Here is a 16,658-nt window from a genome sequence, read left to right as displayed (position 1 = left end):
ACTATGCTTCTGTGCCTACTGTCATAGCTGCGTGGTTTCTCTGTCTGAAGCTAAGCAGTCATCCAGTAAGGGTTGCTTTCAGTAATGCAGTGCTGTTGTGGGTTCCTACACTCATGCTCATAAGGATAATTTCAGAATGTGGTGCCACACAACGTGCCACTACACAAAACAGGCGCTAATAGCATAGGCACATAGGAAACACGACTTAGATCTGTAAGTCCACGGTATTGGTGATAAGTTGAGAAAACTGTCCCGAAACACATGTGCTACAAAACGCCACTGTTTCCTGCGCATGTACCCCGACATCAATATGGGATATGATCCCCACGCACACGTACATAGGGCGCACAACGGTTTGGCATACTCTGGATCAGGTGGTCGAGGAGCTGCTGGGGTATAGCCACCCATTCTTGCACCAGTGCCTGTCGGAGCTCCTGAAGTGTCGTAGGGGTTTGAAGACGTGCAGCGATAGGTCACCCGAGAGGATCCCAGACGTGCTTGATAGCGTTTATGTCTGCAGAACAGGCAGGCCACTCCATTCGTCTGATATCTTCTGTTTCAAGGTACTCCTCTACGATGGCAGCTCGATGGGGCCGTGCGTTATCATCAATCAGGAGGAAGGTGGGATCCACTAAACCCCTGAATAGGCGGACACACTGGTGCAAAATGACGTTCTGATACACCTGACCTATTACAGTTCCTCTGTACAGGGGTGTACGTGCACCAATCATAATCAAACCCCACACCATCAAACCACGACCTCCATACAGGTCCCTTTCAAGGACATTAAGGGGTTGGTATCTGGTTCCTGGTTCACGCCATATGAAAACCCGGCGAGAATCACTGTTCAGACTATACCTGGAATCGTCCGTGAACATAACCTAGGACCACTGTTCCAATGACCATGCACTGTGTTCTTCACACCAGGCTTTACGGGCTCTCCTGTGATCAGGGGTCGGTGGAATGCACCTTGCAGGTTTCCGGGCGAATACACATTGTCTTTTCAGTCGTCTGTAGACTGTGTGTCTGGAGACAACTGTTCCAGTCGTTTGCGGTAAGGTCCCGAGCAAGGCTACCTGCTACACTACGTGGCCGTCTGCGGGCACTGATGGTAAGATATCGGTCTTCTCGTGGTGCTGTACACTGTCGACATCCCATACTGTAGCGCCTGGACACGTTTCCTGTCTGATGGAATCGTTGCCATATTCTTGAGATCACACATTGTGGCAAACGGACGGCCCGTGCTACGGCCTGCTGTGTTTGACCAGCCTCCAGTCGCCATAGTATTCTACCCCTCATAACGTCATCAATATGTGTTCTTTAAGCCATTTTCAACTCACAGTCACCATTAGCACGTCTGAAAACGTCTGCACACTTACTCGCTGCACCGTACTCTGACATGCACCAACACACCTCTGCGTATGTGGACCGCTGATAGCGCCACCGTGCGACGACCGCAGGTCAAATGGAGCGCATGGTCATACCCCGAGGTGATTTAAACCAGCAAACCGCCCACCAGAGCGTTGTTTCACCATGTATCAACATTATCCTTAATTTATGGCCATGAGTGTAGAAACCCAGCCAGCGATATGGGACTCTATCTTGTAATATTCAACACAGAGCTTGAAAGCTGACTGTTACTTCCCCACTTCGATATTTCAGTTCGCTACTTTTAATGGCCCTGAGCACTATGGGACTCAATTGCTGAGGTCATTAGTCCCCTAGAACTTAGAACTAGTTAAACCTAACTAACCTAAGGACATCACAAACATCCATGCCCGATGCAGGATTCGAACCTGCGACCGTAGCGGTCTTGCGGTTCCAGACTGCAGCGCCTTTAACCGCACGGCCACTTCGGCCGGCTACTTCTAATGTTTCGGTTAATGTACACGATGATCATTACAGACACGCTGCACGTATGCTCTTCTGAATGTAGAATTGGTTACAAACAGTTTGATTAAGTTTGGATTATATGTGTCACTCTGCAGTCAGATCGCATCCTTAAATTTGTCTCATGGGTCAGAATTTTGAATATGACAGGGCATAATCTTCAAACAGTGCTTTTTCGGATTGACTTCCACAGGCAGTCCAAATTTAAAACCTAGCAGTTACATTACGAACTCTCAATCAGTTATTAAGAGTGTGCGAAAGAACGTTCTAGTGATCCAAGAAAAAAACTTATTGCTGGACCCGATGATAAGGAGGTCACAGAAATGCCCTCCAATTTACGGACCATCGACCTTAATTTGTCCCTAGGCAGATATCGTTTCACACAGAGAGCTGTAAAAAAGTAAAAGAGGTTAGAATATAGTGTTCCGACTTTGGTGGGTCATTAGAGAGCTCTTGCACAGGTGGACAGTGGTGAGATAATAACGTCTTGGCTTTTAAGAAACCAAACCTTTCTTCACCTGAAATGGTTTAGGGAACCGACAGTAAACTGAAATGAGTATCGTGAGACGGGAATTTGAATCTCCTCCTGCCAAATATTACTGTCTTGTCTTAATCAATGCTCCATATCGCTCGTTAATTTCCATTTATTTTAGGATAAGTGAAGTGAAGCTGTCCAACAACTGTTACTCAAGCAATATTTAGGATATTCAGCCCAGTTGTCAATTGTGTGATTATCGCCAAAACATGTTTTGGGGCAACATTATCTCATTTTCATGTGCTAAAAACAAGGAAACCGGATACAACAATCCTCGTTATACCGACAGACTTATAAGGGTTGCATACTTTATGAGTTACAATCTACCTTAAAAATTTTTTATAGCGTTAGGCCTCGTCACAACTTAAAAACAAGCTGCACATGTGCATAGTCAGCTCAAATCTGCCAGCCGGTGTGGCCGAGCGGTTCTAGGCGCTTCAGCCTGGAACCGCGCGACCGCTGCGGTCGCAGGTTCGAATCCTGCCTCGGGCATGGATGTGTGTGATGTCCTTAGGTTAGTTAGGTTTAAGTAGTTCTAAGTTCTAGGGGACTGATGACCTCAGATGTTAAGTCCCATAGTGCTCAGAGCCATTTGAACCATTTTCAACTCAAACCGTAAAACATGAAACATGGCAAGCTGGTGCGTCCATATTCCCAAGACAAATTTGCAAACTGAAAACCGATGCCATCACTTATCAACGATGATATTTATTTAAAGGCTAATGCTCAGACCAACGATATACTACTATCATAAAATCTTTGAGAAATGCGTGTCTGGTCCTAGCCCATTCTAACTTAACACTACCTTTGCGCTGCAGTCTGAAAGGAAATAGCATGCGAAAATCATGTCACTGAGGAAAGTGTGTTGCTGACTGCTTTCAAGGAGGATATCGCTAAAGTGTGCCAGAAATGCCCTTTAGACACTTCTGTCCAGTCCTCTCATTTAAAACCCCGACGCACTCCTCTTTCAAGGCACCATAAATCTCTATCTCTACTAAATTTGATAGCAACCACCTTTTTTCTTCAACGTGTAACAGCTTCATGCTTTCCCTCAACAAACGCTGCTACAGGTGACGGGCCTTTCTCTAAATTATTATGCTCTTTAAATCTAACTTTAAAATTCCGTCCCGTCTGCCCCACATATCTTGCCTCAACATCCTGACAATTTGTTTTGTATTGTATGTTAACCGTGGGCCTAGAAACGACGGAGAGGCTCCGGCACCGCCGCAGCCGCAGTGGTCCACAACCCCACGACGACTACCGTAGTCCACTTCACCCCTCCGCCGCCCCACACCGAACCCGGGGTTATTCTGCCGTTCGGCCCCCGGTGGCCCCCGCAGGGAACGTCGCACACCAGACGAGTGTAACCCCTATGTTTGCGTGGTAGAGTAATGGTGGTGTACGCGTACGTGGAGAACTTGTTTGCGCAGCAATCGCCGACATAGTGTAGCTGAGGCGGAATAAGGGTAATCAGCCCGCATTTGCCGAGGCAGACGGAAAACCGACTAAAAACCACCCACAGACTTGCCGGCTCATCGCATATCGACACAAGTCCGCCGGATGGATTCGTGTCGGGCACCAGGCGCTCCTTCTCAATCCGGAAAGCCGTGCGTTAGACCGCACGGCTAACCGGACGGGCTCCTGACACTTTACTTCATAAACTCCCGATTTGCTCATCCAGTTCTCATCAGTGTCGATCTAATGTCTCACCCTCTGTCCTAGTTTGTAGTCCGTCTTGAAAACAATTCTAATCCCTTTATTGTTAAAAAAAAAAACCTCGCAAATTTATGTGAGATGGTCCCCCATTACGGTACGACTCTTCTGAACTTTTATCATTTTGCTGGCTACCATGCCTAACTGCTACATCCAGTCGATTTATCAAACCCGAGTTAAAATCATATTCTACCGCTATTTGTGTAAGGATTTTCATTTTCTCATTCTTGTTTTCCGGACTTAGAGGTATGGAATTAGCCATGTGCACCGTATTTTTGAAAAATGCTAATTTATGTTTATGGGGGTGGCATGAGGACTTATCAATAACCGCCCAAATGATAGGTTGACAAGGCACTTTTGCAGATTGTTTTTAAATTGTGACAAGGTCTAATGGCATAAAAAATTGTTTGAGGTAGGTTATAACTTAGCAAGTACGTAACCACTGTATGTGTGGTATCACCGTTAGATACCACACTTGTTAGGGGTTGCAGTTATCGACCGCGGTCCGTATTAGTATCGTTGGACCCGCGAGTCGCGACCAGCGCCGCTCCGCGTCTTGTATCAAGTTTCTAGCGAGCTCTCTTCAACTCTTGCTCGGGACGTCAAGTAGTTAAGTAGCATAGCCTTCAGCTGATAGGAAGCAACCTCTAACAAGGCGCTTAGTAACGTATGGCCTAAGTGAGGCCTCAATAGCTATCTGCTTATAATTATATGTATACAGCCAAGAAGAATCCTGTACAACCAGTTAAATACAATATATATTATTTTTTACCAACGACTCCTAATTATTTTAGTCGTTGCAGATCCAGACCATGCAGCCAGCACCTTATCGACGTTACTGAAAAACCTGCTGTGACTTATATGTTTCTATTTAGCATTGGCAACCATCAACATCGGCGACGACTCGTTGGTCGTCATCATAACAATATGTCCGTTGGTTTAAGGAGGATTGTTTTATTTGGTTTCCTTGTTTTTGCACTTGAAAATGGGATAATGTTGTCCCAAAACAGGTTGAGGCAATAATCATACAGTTGACAACTGGGCTGAATATCCTCAATATTGCTCAATTTATTTTGCAGCAGTTACAAAATTTCAGTTAATTACTGTTATAAACGTAATTCACACATTTATCAGAAATGAGCTTGCATCCAATTCCAGAAATTCAGAAAAACATAAGCTTAGCATTCAAAGTATTCCAGAACGAACTTTTACTCTGCAGCAGAGTGTGCGCTGATCTGAAACCCCCTGGCACGTTCAAAATCTATACAACATGATCAAATGGTTGAAATGGCTCTGAGCACTATGGGACTCAACTGCTGAGATCATAAGTCTCCTAGAACTTGGAACTACTTAAACCTAACTAACCTAAGGACATCACACATATCCATGCCCGAGGCAGGATTCGAACCTGCGACCGCAGCGGTCGCGCGGTTCCAGACTGGAGCGCCTAGAACCGCTCGGCCACTCCGGCCGGGACAACTTGATCGCTGGATATCCGGTTCATTTTAAATGTTTTTGTCGTCAGAGTGATGTGTGTTTCAGCTCTTGGTGAATTCAGACTCTACAACTACATTAATACCAGCTTATCGAATACCAAGAAACACATGGGAATATATATGAAAGTGAGTAAGTAATGCTCTTATTAAAGCTGCCTGATCCCATAATATGTTTTAAACGCTGCAGTTATTTACTAGGAATGGTCTGTTCCTAAATGGTGTGTAATAGTTTCTCTAACCCTTGACGTACCTATAGTCGACACAGCGTAAGAAGAAAACTCACAGCTCACAGTACTGTTGTCAACTTTCAACTGTTAAGCGATTACGACTGCAGGCAAAGACAGTACCCGTCTACAGAGCTGTGACCATACTGAGGCGTTGCTATAGACGCGTTTACAAAATCGCGTTATGTGATTGGTTGATACAGGCGTTTGGAACTGCCACTCCTAGTCCACTGCAACTGTCAGCGAACTTACGCCGACTCAACTATAACTGCTTATAGGGGAATCCAAAATTTCACATGGTCTTCGAACCATGGTGCAGCTTGCGTTTCTCACATACACAAACAATTAGCTGAGTGGAAAGAAATGATTAGTGAGAAACATTCTAGAACTCTTCGATCAAGAATCTAACAGTTACCCATGTAACGACCGAGCTATGTTTTTAGAGGCATTTGATAATTTACAACCAATGACCATTAGTTCTAAACTAATCCAACAAAATCTCCAGTTTGTGTGAATGTGTGATTGAGAGAAGACATCAGGATCGGTAGAGCAGAACTTACCCCCGCTGGTGAGCAGACCAGTCCCGAGCCAAGGCTGCAGGTACACGTAGTCTCCGCTCTTCTCGATGTGCTTGTTGCTGTTCAGGATGGGCTGCCAACACGAAAGACACTCATGTTTCTCTGTCAGCTGTTACTGGAGCAACTGTGCTCACAATAAGTTCTCTGCAAACAGCACGTTTTTTTTTGCACCAGACTGTCCATCTGTTATTGACCTCTAAGTTCAGTAAACCAATTTTGAGATTAATTATGGATAGAATGGCTCCAGGGCTTTCAGCACAAATACGTGCAGCCGCCGTAGTCGGCGCTGCTGTAGCCGAAAAATCCAAGAAGGCGAGGAAATTTGTGGTAAGGTCTTATGGGAGCAAACTGCAGAAGTCATCGGTTCCTAAGCCTACACACTACTTAATGTAACTTACACTATGGACAACACACACACCCATGCCCGAGAGAGAACTCGAACCTCCGACGGAGGGAGCCACACGGACCGTGACAAGGTGCCTGAGACGGAGCGGCTATCCCGCGCGGCTGAAGGCGTGGGTGACACTGAAAAATGCAAATTGGAAATGCCAGAAAATTAAAAAAAAAAAACGGAAGATGGCAAAGACAGCTCACAAGGGGAAGGGCTGAGACGCGGCCAACCGATTCGGCTCGAATTTGGCAGGTCGCTTGTGTACAACCTAAAACGTAGGCCTCTTAAGGTATTTTGGAGGAGGAATTCGCAGCACTTCTACTCGGAATTGTTTTCACGTGACAAGGCTTAAAAGCTTAATTCTTTACTGATTCATGGCGTTTAGGAAATTAGTTTGCCTACCTTATTACTATTATAATTCCGTGTTGAGTTGCGTACCTTATTAACCCTCCTATCCCCACGAATTCTGATACAAAAAACATTAAAAAAAATTAAAACCATACTGCTCTCGGCCTCTCGGCGAAATGCGTTTACCATGTGGGTACATAAGCGGCAGTTGTAAAAGTTTCTTTCCTCGATTTCTGGAAAAGTATGCGTTTGTGAACCCTGTACCTGATAATGAAAAATACTCTTCTTACAATTATCTATCGATCCCACCAATTTTGAGTTGATTGCTCAACATAAACATTAGGGGTGATTTTCTCAAAAACGGGAGGGTGTTGAGCCAAAATATCTTAGAGTCCTTCGTTTTAGGTTGTACACAAGCGACCTGCCAAATCTGAGCCGAATCGGTTAGCCGTGTCTGAGGCCTTTCCCTTGTCAGTTGTGCTAAGTTTAAAATAGCGGGAAACTTAAAAAAAATCCATGATGGCGGAACTAAAGCAGCCGTGCTTTGTAACCCCTCTGATATTAGAATAAAGGATGGTGCCATGTTCTACAGTAAATGAAACATATGCATTACGTGCCATGTTCAAACGTATACAGACAGTTTGTAACATTTATCAAAATATCTAATCTGTACCTAATTTACCTAAATTTTGAATCATGTTTAAAAATATGGAGATCATTTATGTCAGAGGAATTAAAAATCACAACTTGGCTAGTTCCCCCATCCTGGATATTTTCTTTCTATTTCCCGCCATTTTAAACTTAGCAAAACGAGTTACTTTCACCATCTTACATTTTTTGAAATTCCTACAACCACCATCTTACACTTTTTAAATTTCTCACCATTGCCATTTTGGATTTTTCAGCGACTACAGCTCCGAATAGCGGCGGTTGTTTGGATTGTGCGCTGAAAGCCCTCAGCTGTTATGGGCACTATTACGTGTCTTCAACTAATTTAATTTCTATTTATTTCGAAAGTAGACTTTCACACTCACGAGAAACTGAATATATGGCACCTTCCTGACACCTACCTTGTAGTAGACAGCATCACTTTTGTCCTGGTTGTCAAAGCAACCAGGTATGCACGCACTTTGCACGCACGGTACGCAAGCACTTTGATCTACGATTACTTATCTGGTGCACACGACTTACAGTGTTTGGTTGGCTGCTGATCCATGATGCATATATCTTGTTCACTGGCAAAGCATGTATGGCCATATGATTAAGGTAATGCGACGTGCTGGGCAATGCATGCACCCTCAGTGCTTACGGGATCTTCCTTAAATTATTCTGCAACATTTCGGTATCTATTGGGAGAAAGATGAGGTGAGGGTGCATCGGAGAATCATGTCACTTGTGATATTTGTAAGTGAACAAATGGATGCACATCGGAGTATGGGAACCTGTACTATTAGACGCATCTGAGTTTCCATTTCATATCATGTAAATATTTCAAACACGACAATACTTTCACTACCATCCTAAACCTGTCCTTCTATGGGGATAAGTGTAATATAAGACCTATAAGAAAAAAGAACCAGGTAATCCCCGATTTCAAAATTAGCGTTGAAGGTCTTAGCATGTAAAATCAGTGTGGGGAAGGAGAATACGTGACTGATGTGTTACGTTCTGGAAATGTGCAGTTCTGTAAAGTGGATCGCACACAAGAGACTAAGAGGCTAGAGCAGTGGTTCCCAACCTGTCTTAGACCATTACCCCTGAGTGCAATCTGACATTAGTACCTGCTCCTCCTCCCCCCCCCTCCACCCCCCCTCCGCCACTTTCCCCACCATCCCACCACCGTCAGCATCAGCAGCTAACTAGACTTAAAAAGGAAACAGAATTTTGTTTGAACACATTTATTTTTAAAATGATGAAAGGTGAATAAGATTTAGTTTTTGTGTTTTTTTAAGCCACGAATCAATGAATCAATGGGACAGTTGCTTCTACTTACGTCTAACAACCTTTTTTCTATATTTGCGCATCATAAATCGTGCTCCAAACCTATTCAGTTTTTTTCCCGCTACCAATGTCAAAAATCTACTTCCGCATTTATAAATCTTGAATGTCACATTTCTTCTCCATGTGTTGTGTTTGGGTAGTATGTGTATGTGTATGTGTATGTGTGACTGTGTGAATGAATGAATGACGAAGCAATTCCCCAGTGCATTCGAATGCTACATGCAGCTCCTTCTCAGATAAGAAAGCTAACTTTACACAGAGAGGGCAGAACATATATTACAAAACGTGCTGCCCCTACCCTATTCCTCTCCTCAGCGGCACTTACTTCACCTACATCCCTATTTAAAATCAACCAAACTAAAATGTGAGCACTATACTGTTTCTAAATCACTCGATTGCTTAACTCTTACTTCGAACTAACATGCTTCCGATTGTTAATGCTTCGTATCTGATCAATCTGATGATAATAATAATAATAATACTGTAGTAGCCATTAAATAGTTAGTGTCGTAACATGCTGTCAGTTCATTTGTCTGTTTAGAAGCTAGTACTGAAATTTCAGGTCTGTTGCAGGAACTATCTACAACTTGGGAAAAACATTTACGTGAGATATTTAACGTTCGTAACGTATATGTATTAATTTTACCGCCAGCGATGTCTGGATCAAAGCACAAAGTATGTGTGTAGGGGATGGACTACTGACGAACCTCCTCGACATAGTATCACGTATTAAACGTTTTAATGCCGGCAATTGAGAAAAAATAATTATTGAGAACTCGTATAATAAATATTACAGACTTATAAAATTGTGATAATGGTAATGATCTTTTAAAAATAACTTAGTTCAATGATTGAAACGTAGTCAAATACATTTTGTTTTTATCCCTCAGAAAATTTCATTTAACCTCTCAGGGGGTAATTATCCACAAGTTAGGATCCACTGGGCTAGGGCGACCAATTCTATAGTATTGTTCCAGTGGTTGGTGTCTTTATCGTGTAGACATGAGGGCTGACATCGAACGAATTCAGAGACATGCTCCTAGAACCGTAGCAGGTAGGTATAACCCATACGAAATGTGAAGGAAATGCTCGAGGAACTTACTCGTAAATGGAAATACCAAGAAGAAAGACGACGTTGCTCTTGCGAAACTCTGTCGAGTATGTTTAGAGAATCTGATTCGGACTGCTATGCTGTTACCATCGTACGTTTTGCGTAAGGATCACGAGGATAAGATAAGAAAGGTTCGGATGCATACACAAGCATCCAGATAGTTTTCCTCGCTCAGTAGGCAACTAGCACAGAACATAAAATCAGTAATATTGGTGAGATGTACCCTTAGTTATCCACTGTATAGTGGCTTCCGGAGAGGATATGTAGCTGTACACTGATCAGCCAGAATATTATGACCACCTACCTAATAGCCGGTATATCGACCTTTGGCATGGATAACAGCAGCGACGCATCGTAGTATGGAAGCAATGACGCCGTGGTAGGCCACTGGAGGGAGGGAGTTGGCACCGCATCTGTTCACAACTCACCTAATTCCCATAAAATCCATGAAGGGGGGCGAAGAGCTCTGACGCCACGTTCAGTCACATCCGTGTTCTGATCTGGCATCAGTACATCAACTGGAACTCGCCCTTGTGTTCCTCTAACCACTCCATCATACACCTGGAGTTGTGATATGGCGCATTATCTTGTTGAGAAATGCCGTTGCCGTAGGGAAACATGATCGTCATGAAGGGGTGTACGTGGTCTATAAACAGTGTAAGATACTCCGTGGCTCTCACGGTGCCTTTCATGAGCTCCACTGGTCCCATGGACACCCACTTGATATTCCCCAGAGCATAATGGAGCGGCACTCTGGACTCGCATTCGGGAGGACCACAGTTCAATCCCGCGTCCGGCCGTCCTGATTTGGGTTTTCCGTGATTTCCCTAAATCGCTCCAGGCAAATGCTGGGATAGTTCGTTTGAAAGGGCACAGACAACTTCCTTCCCCGTCCGTCCCTAATCCGAAGAGACCGATGACCTTGCTGTCTGGTCTCCTCCCCCAAAAAACAACAATATAATGGAGCCGACGCCAGCTTGTCTCTGTCCCACAGTGCAGGTGTCAACGAGCTGTTTTCCTGGAAGACGGCGGATTCGCGCCTTCCCACCTGCATGGTAAAGAATGCGTTGCTCTGCCACTGCACCAACGCCCAGTGCCGATGGTCATCTGCGAATTTAAATTGTAGTTGCCGCCGTCGTGGTGTTAGCATTGGCACATGCTTGGGTCGTGCGGAGGCCCATCGTTAGCAGTATTTGGTGCAATGTGTGTTCAGACACACTTGTACTCTGCCCAGCATTAAAGTCTGATGTTAGGTTCGCCACAGTTCACCTCCTGTCCTGTTTTACCAGTCTGCTCAGCCTACAACGTCCGACATCTGTAATGAGAAGTGGCTGCCTAATCCAATGACGTCTGGACGTGGCTTCACCTTGGTTTTGACACCTGTTGAGACAATCACTGCACAACTCCTCGAACACCCGACAAGTCGAGCTGTTTCCAAACTGCTCATGCCGAACCTCCGGGCCATGACAGTCTGCCCTCGGTTCATGGAAAGCAGGCTCACTGATATTACATGCACCATGCGTGTGTCTGACTAGCAGTCATTCCTCACCATGCGACACTGTTATCGCCTGGTGGTCATAATGTTCTAGCTTATCAGTGTAGATGTAGATGTAGGCAGGTTGTGTGCCCTCGCGTAGGTTTCAGTGTACTAGTGCCAAACACGGATATGTACAAACGTGTGCTGTCACTCATTAATCCAGGTGCTAGGTCCCCATCATTGGAAACTCTTTGCTCTGTGATGGGAAGTGAGCGATGGTGGTACGATTGACCATTGGTTGTCGCCCAGCTCTGAAATGGCGAGTGGTTTGCCTCTTTGTGTGCCGTACACTTGCTGTTACAGTCAGCGACTGCCTATGACGACCATTTTCATCAATACTTTATATTGCGTGACAAAATATTTTGGCAATTTTTTTCTCAAACAGAGAATCTCGGTGTATATCTTTGTCCTGGTGCCCCAGTGCTCGCAAGACCTCGAACATGAAGTGTCTAACATAACGTGTACACACTTTCTCGTCGCAGTCAAATACGCCGACGGCAGACTCGTGATCTGACAACGTCCCAGTTAAATGAAATGTCGTGTGACGAGGGCCTCCCGTCGGATAGACCGTTCGCCTGGTGCAAGTCTTTCGATTTGACGCCACTTCGGCGACTCCCAGTTAAATGACACATACACACACAATTATTACATTATCCAATTATACTATCTAAAGCCCACCCCTTAAAAACTCTACTCTGTACTTTACATCTCAGGAACAGATAGGTCTCAGGAAAAGTGAATGTCTCTTGGAACGGCATCCTCTTGGGAAATTGTTTCGCTACAAGGTACGTCGGAGTAACTCTGGATCGCTCTCTCACTTTTAGGCAACACTGTTCCAATGTCAGACAGAAAACCAGCACTTGAAATAAAATCTTGAGAAAGTTAAAAGGCACAAAATGGAGAGATAAATATCAAGTTATTAGAACAATTGCATTGGCTCTGTTCTATTTTTCGTCTGAGTACACCATCCCAGTTTCATATCAATCATCTCGTGCCAAATCTGTGATCCCTATTCTAATCGAAGCATGCAGGCTGATTACAGGGTGTCTCAAAGCTACCCTTGTCGAGAAGATATGATCTTGCTTTGCATCGCGCCTCCAAATATTCGTTGAGAAGTCGCCGCCGTTCATGAATGACTGAAGGCTGAAAATGCTGACGCTCACCCACTATTTGGCCCTGAAATACCTCAGCCTTCGCTAAAATCAAGAAAAAGTTTCCTTCGAACAGAGGAATCTTTGAAACGACAGACGGTGGAAGACTCCTTACATTGAAATCCTTATAACAGGATGGGATGGAACCGAGAGAACGTATTCCGTCCGGCCACAACGACCAGGAGGTGTTTGGAGGTCCCTTAATAGCTCAAGAACTGGTGTCTGTAATGTCCAGTCGTTCCTCAAACTATGTGGCCTCCAATCGGAGGATAACAAATGTGGATGTGGAGAGGAGCGAACTACGCAACAGCTGTGCCAGTGCCCTCTTTTTTTTCGTTTACCTGTTCATCGCGGGACCTTATGCTTGCAAACGATAATGTTAGGTGTAGCTCTATTTTGTAGAAATGTTACCTGTCTTTCAAATTTGGTCTATGATATTTCGGAATGTTCCTTGATTACAGTCTCTCCAGTGGAGCAGGCATGATTAATTCAACTGCTCATGAGTGTCTTTAACTAATGTAAAACAAACAATAAGATGTAATTGCTCTAGAAATAATATTATCTCACAATATGGAACTTAATTGAGGCCCTATTTCATATCCGTTCTGCTTACGTAAAAGTGCAAACTTAGAAATACAGCTACTAAATTTTTCTCCTTTTTTACAGATGCAAACATGTCAGAAAGTTATGTTCTGTACGAAAATGGTGTCCAGTAGTGGAAAGATTGAAATGTCCATCGCCTCAAAAAGTCCCCAATAAGGTCCTGCAACAATCGTGAAATTAAGTTATTTCTAATTGCACCGTGAAAGGGTACCAGAGCAAAGCGACATCTTGAAATGTCGTAAGAGATAGAAGAACGTAACAGGAGCCATAAACTCTGGGGAAACACTTCGGTTTGAAAAAGATGACTTGCTGAAAATTATATTTACAACATTTTTACTGGTATGTGTTTCACCAACAGTTCTTCAGGTAAAATGTTCTACGGTCACTCTTATTCATCAAATTCGAGCAGATGTTAAACTAAACCATATGGAAAAAATGTTATTGAGCTTCTTCTCAGTTACCCTACAGATGTAATGGCAGCATTCGTTGAATCCTATGGCTTACAGATCTTGAGGCAATCACCTAATTGTCGCAACCAATTTCGAGCTGTTCTGTCAAGTATAGAAAGAGCTGCATATAAGTCGGCATTTGATCTGCGAAAGAAAAAGCACCAAAATATTTTTGTTAGAAAATGATTGAGTGAAATCCTAAAACCACTTAATATATACTAGATCACGAAATCCTGGAATGTCCGTCGTACTTGAACGTACTTGCCAACGCTATCAACTCATACTGTATGTTGGTTATAGCAAGTCCTTTTCTATGCCATGTACTGAGAACATGTGCATGTAGAAGTTTGGCTAATACGATTTGACTGCGATGAACTTTTAAGATTATTGGAGACGTGTTGATACAAACTTTTGAAGGCTGAACCCGCGATAGTTTGATGAGTCTTTCAGGAGCAGTCTGCGACAGATTCCTGAGGGTGGGATCACATGACCCTAAAACTGGTTGTTTTTGTACTGATCACTTGATAAACAATATAGCTGAAAGGAGAATCTTTTTCATACAATCGAAAAACATTTTGCATTATTTTCAGTATAAAGTAATAGAAAATCATAAATCTAAAAGTTGCGATACGTGCGTCTATTGTTGTATATGACTGAACAAAAACAAATGCTTGTTGTCGATTGCCTATTACAGAATTACGTAATGGTAAATGACAATGTTTTTATCCAACAGCACTAGTCTTGGAATAAAATCAACACAGTTGCTAAAAAACACTTTCCATCAATTTGTGTTAGTTCTTGTTAGATTTATGGAGTCATCGCCAGTCAATAGGAATTGCTCAAACTATCACAGGTTAAGAAATTGTCTCACTTGTGCTTGCTTGAGTCCTTTACATCCACTTAATATCGCCGGTGTAGACAGGTAACTTCCCTTGTGACGTCTCCCAGTATCATAATAAAATGTTATATGACATGATGTTGCACCAAAGATAATAGTGCTGTTGCATTTCATTTATCATGTTCTGATCAGAAATAAAGTTTTTGTAGCATAAAAAATTGCAGTTGTTAGGAAGCAGAATACTATAAACGAAACAGGTCAGTAACACATATTGTCCTTCACCTTCTATCAACTCAATTGCTAAAGTAGACTTTTCTTTAAACAATTTGTATTAGTTTTTATTAGAATTATGGAGCCATCACCAAATGATGAAAAATATTCATATATTCTCTTTTGGAGCATACTACCATGAAAATATGGCCCCTTGCTGGCAAATGAAAGATCACATTTTTCAAAAATTAATTCGTCTCATCAGTGATTGCTTGCGTCCTCTGAATCAACTCAGTATAGACGGTGCACATAAAAGATTTCCTTCATGAGGTCTTCCAGGATGAAAAGGAAGTGTTACATCGGATGACATTACAGAAAATCTTACTGTGATGTTGCATGTGGTTTGTCATCTCCCATCCAGGAATATCTATGTCCTGACACAAGCATTTGGTACTTGCTGGGAAGCAGAATGTCACCAATGAAACACACGAGTCTTGTGTTATTGTCCTCCACCGTCCGCCACACGGATCCAGCACCACAGTCAGTGTTGGAGTGTTCTCCACCCACACCTCCACCCACACCTGTTCACACGCGACACAACACCTCCACCTGGCTGGCAGCTTCTAACCTCGACCACCTCTGGCTGGAACAGCTGGACATATGGCCGCGATCCGTGCCACGCCTTGTTCACTCCAGACTTCTGGCCCCACATCCTCGTCGTGCCCGTCAGGCGGGCGAAGAGTTCTGCAGACAGACAGATGTTCCATCCGTCAACAAATGGACGCTGCTAACACCCACGCAGCAAGTTTCTCAGAGCCATGACCAAGGGTTAGGCGGGACATGGCTTCACGGGAAGCGAGCAAATAGCCAGTTGTGTCAATACGTTGCAATGCTGTCACTAGTAATAGTTGGGTTCGTACGTATCTTACGACTGAAATGTGGCATAATTACCTTCCATTCTCAACAAATAGAACTCTGATCTGTTATACGATCAATCAAAAGCATCTGTTCTAGATATCTGAGTACTTTCACGAATTGGTACATCTGGTTTCTCATTGTATTACAAGTTAATGGCGGTTATAGTACTTAATATTTGGGTGTATGAGAGGGAGGTCTTTAGCTCATTTATTAAAATCTTACGAGAAATGTGTAGTTAAAAATAATAAAAATCAAAAGTTCGTTAAGATTAAAATATGTTTTTCTAAAAGCTAAATACAGCGATTCAAAAGGTTGTGCACAAATTGAAGTAGCTGACAGAGGAATCGAAATATAACAACTTTGGAATAGGAACCTATGGTCTTGGAAGCAATTCTGAGCCAGTGGAAGCTATGGAATGTCAGAAACAGCTAGTCAGTCAATGGGTAGTAAGTTCAACGAAGATAATGTACTTAACAATGTCGTACATTACAGTAGATGTTCAAAAAGGCGACCACCATACTCAAGACAGGCAAAACAACTCTGGAGAAAACTCTGGTGCACGCCAGACATCGCACGAGGCTTGTCAGAAGCTGCAAGTATCCTGGTGAGAAACTTTCTTCGGAGGGAACTGGTGTTACGATCACGAAGCCTTGACGTGTTGTCAC

The 16,658-nt window shown here is 43.4% G+C and overlaps 1 protein-coding gene across 1 annotated transcript in view; it reads right to left on the bottom strand.

The window, feature by feature from the left end:
• LOC124777454 (cytochrome P450 4c3) overlaps positions 1-16,658 on the bottom strand; it is a 315,881-nt gene that overhangs the window by 247,143 nt on the left and 52,080 nt on the right. The window contains exons 2-3 of the mRNA XM_047252874.1: positions 15,704-15,819; positions 6,419-6,509 (exon numbers count right to left, since the gene is read on the bottom strand). Of these exons, the coding sequence (XP_047108830.1) occupies positions 6,419-6,509; positions 15,704-15,819 (207 nt within the window). The remainder of the gene's footprint in view (positions 1-6,418; positions 6,510-15,703; positions 15,820-16,658) is intronic.

The sequence above is a fragment of the Schistocerca piceifrons genome, chromosome 1 (genome assembly GCF_021461385.2).
Source record: "Schistocerca piceifrons isolate TAMUIC-IGC-003096 chromosome 1, iqSchPice1.1, whole genome shotgun sequence".
In the NCBI taxonomy this organism is placed as follows: Eukaryota; Metazoa; Arthropoda; class Insecta; order Orthoptera; family Acrididae; genus Schistocerca; species Schistocerca piceifrons.
This window is presented reverse-complemented; position numbering and strand designations above follow the sequence as displayed.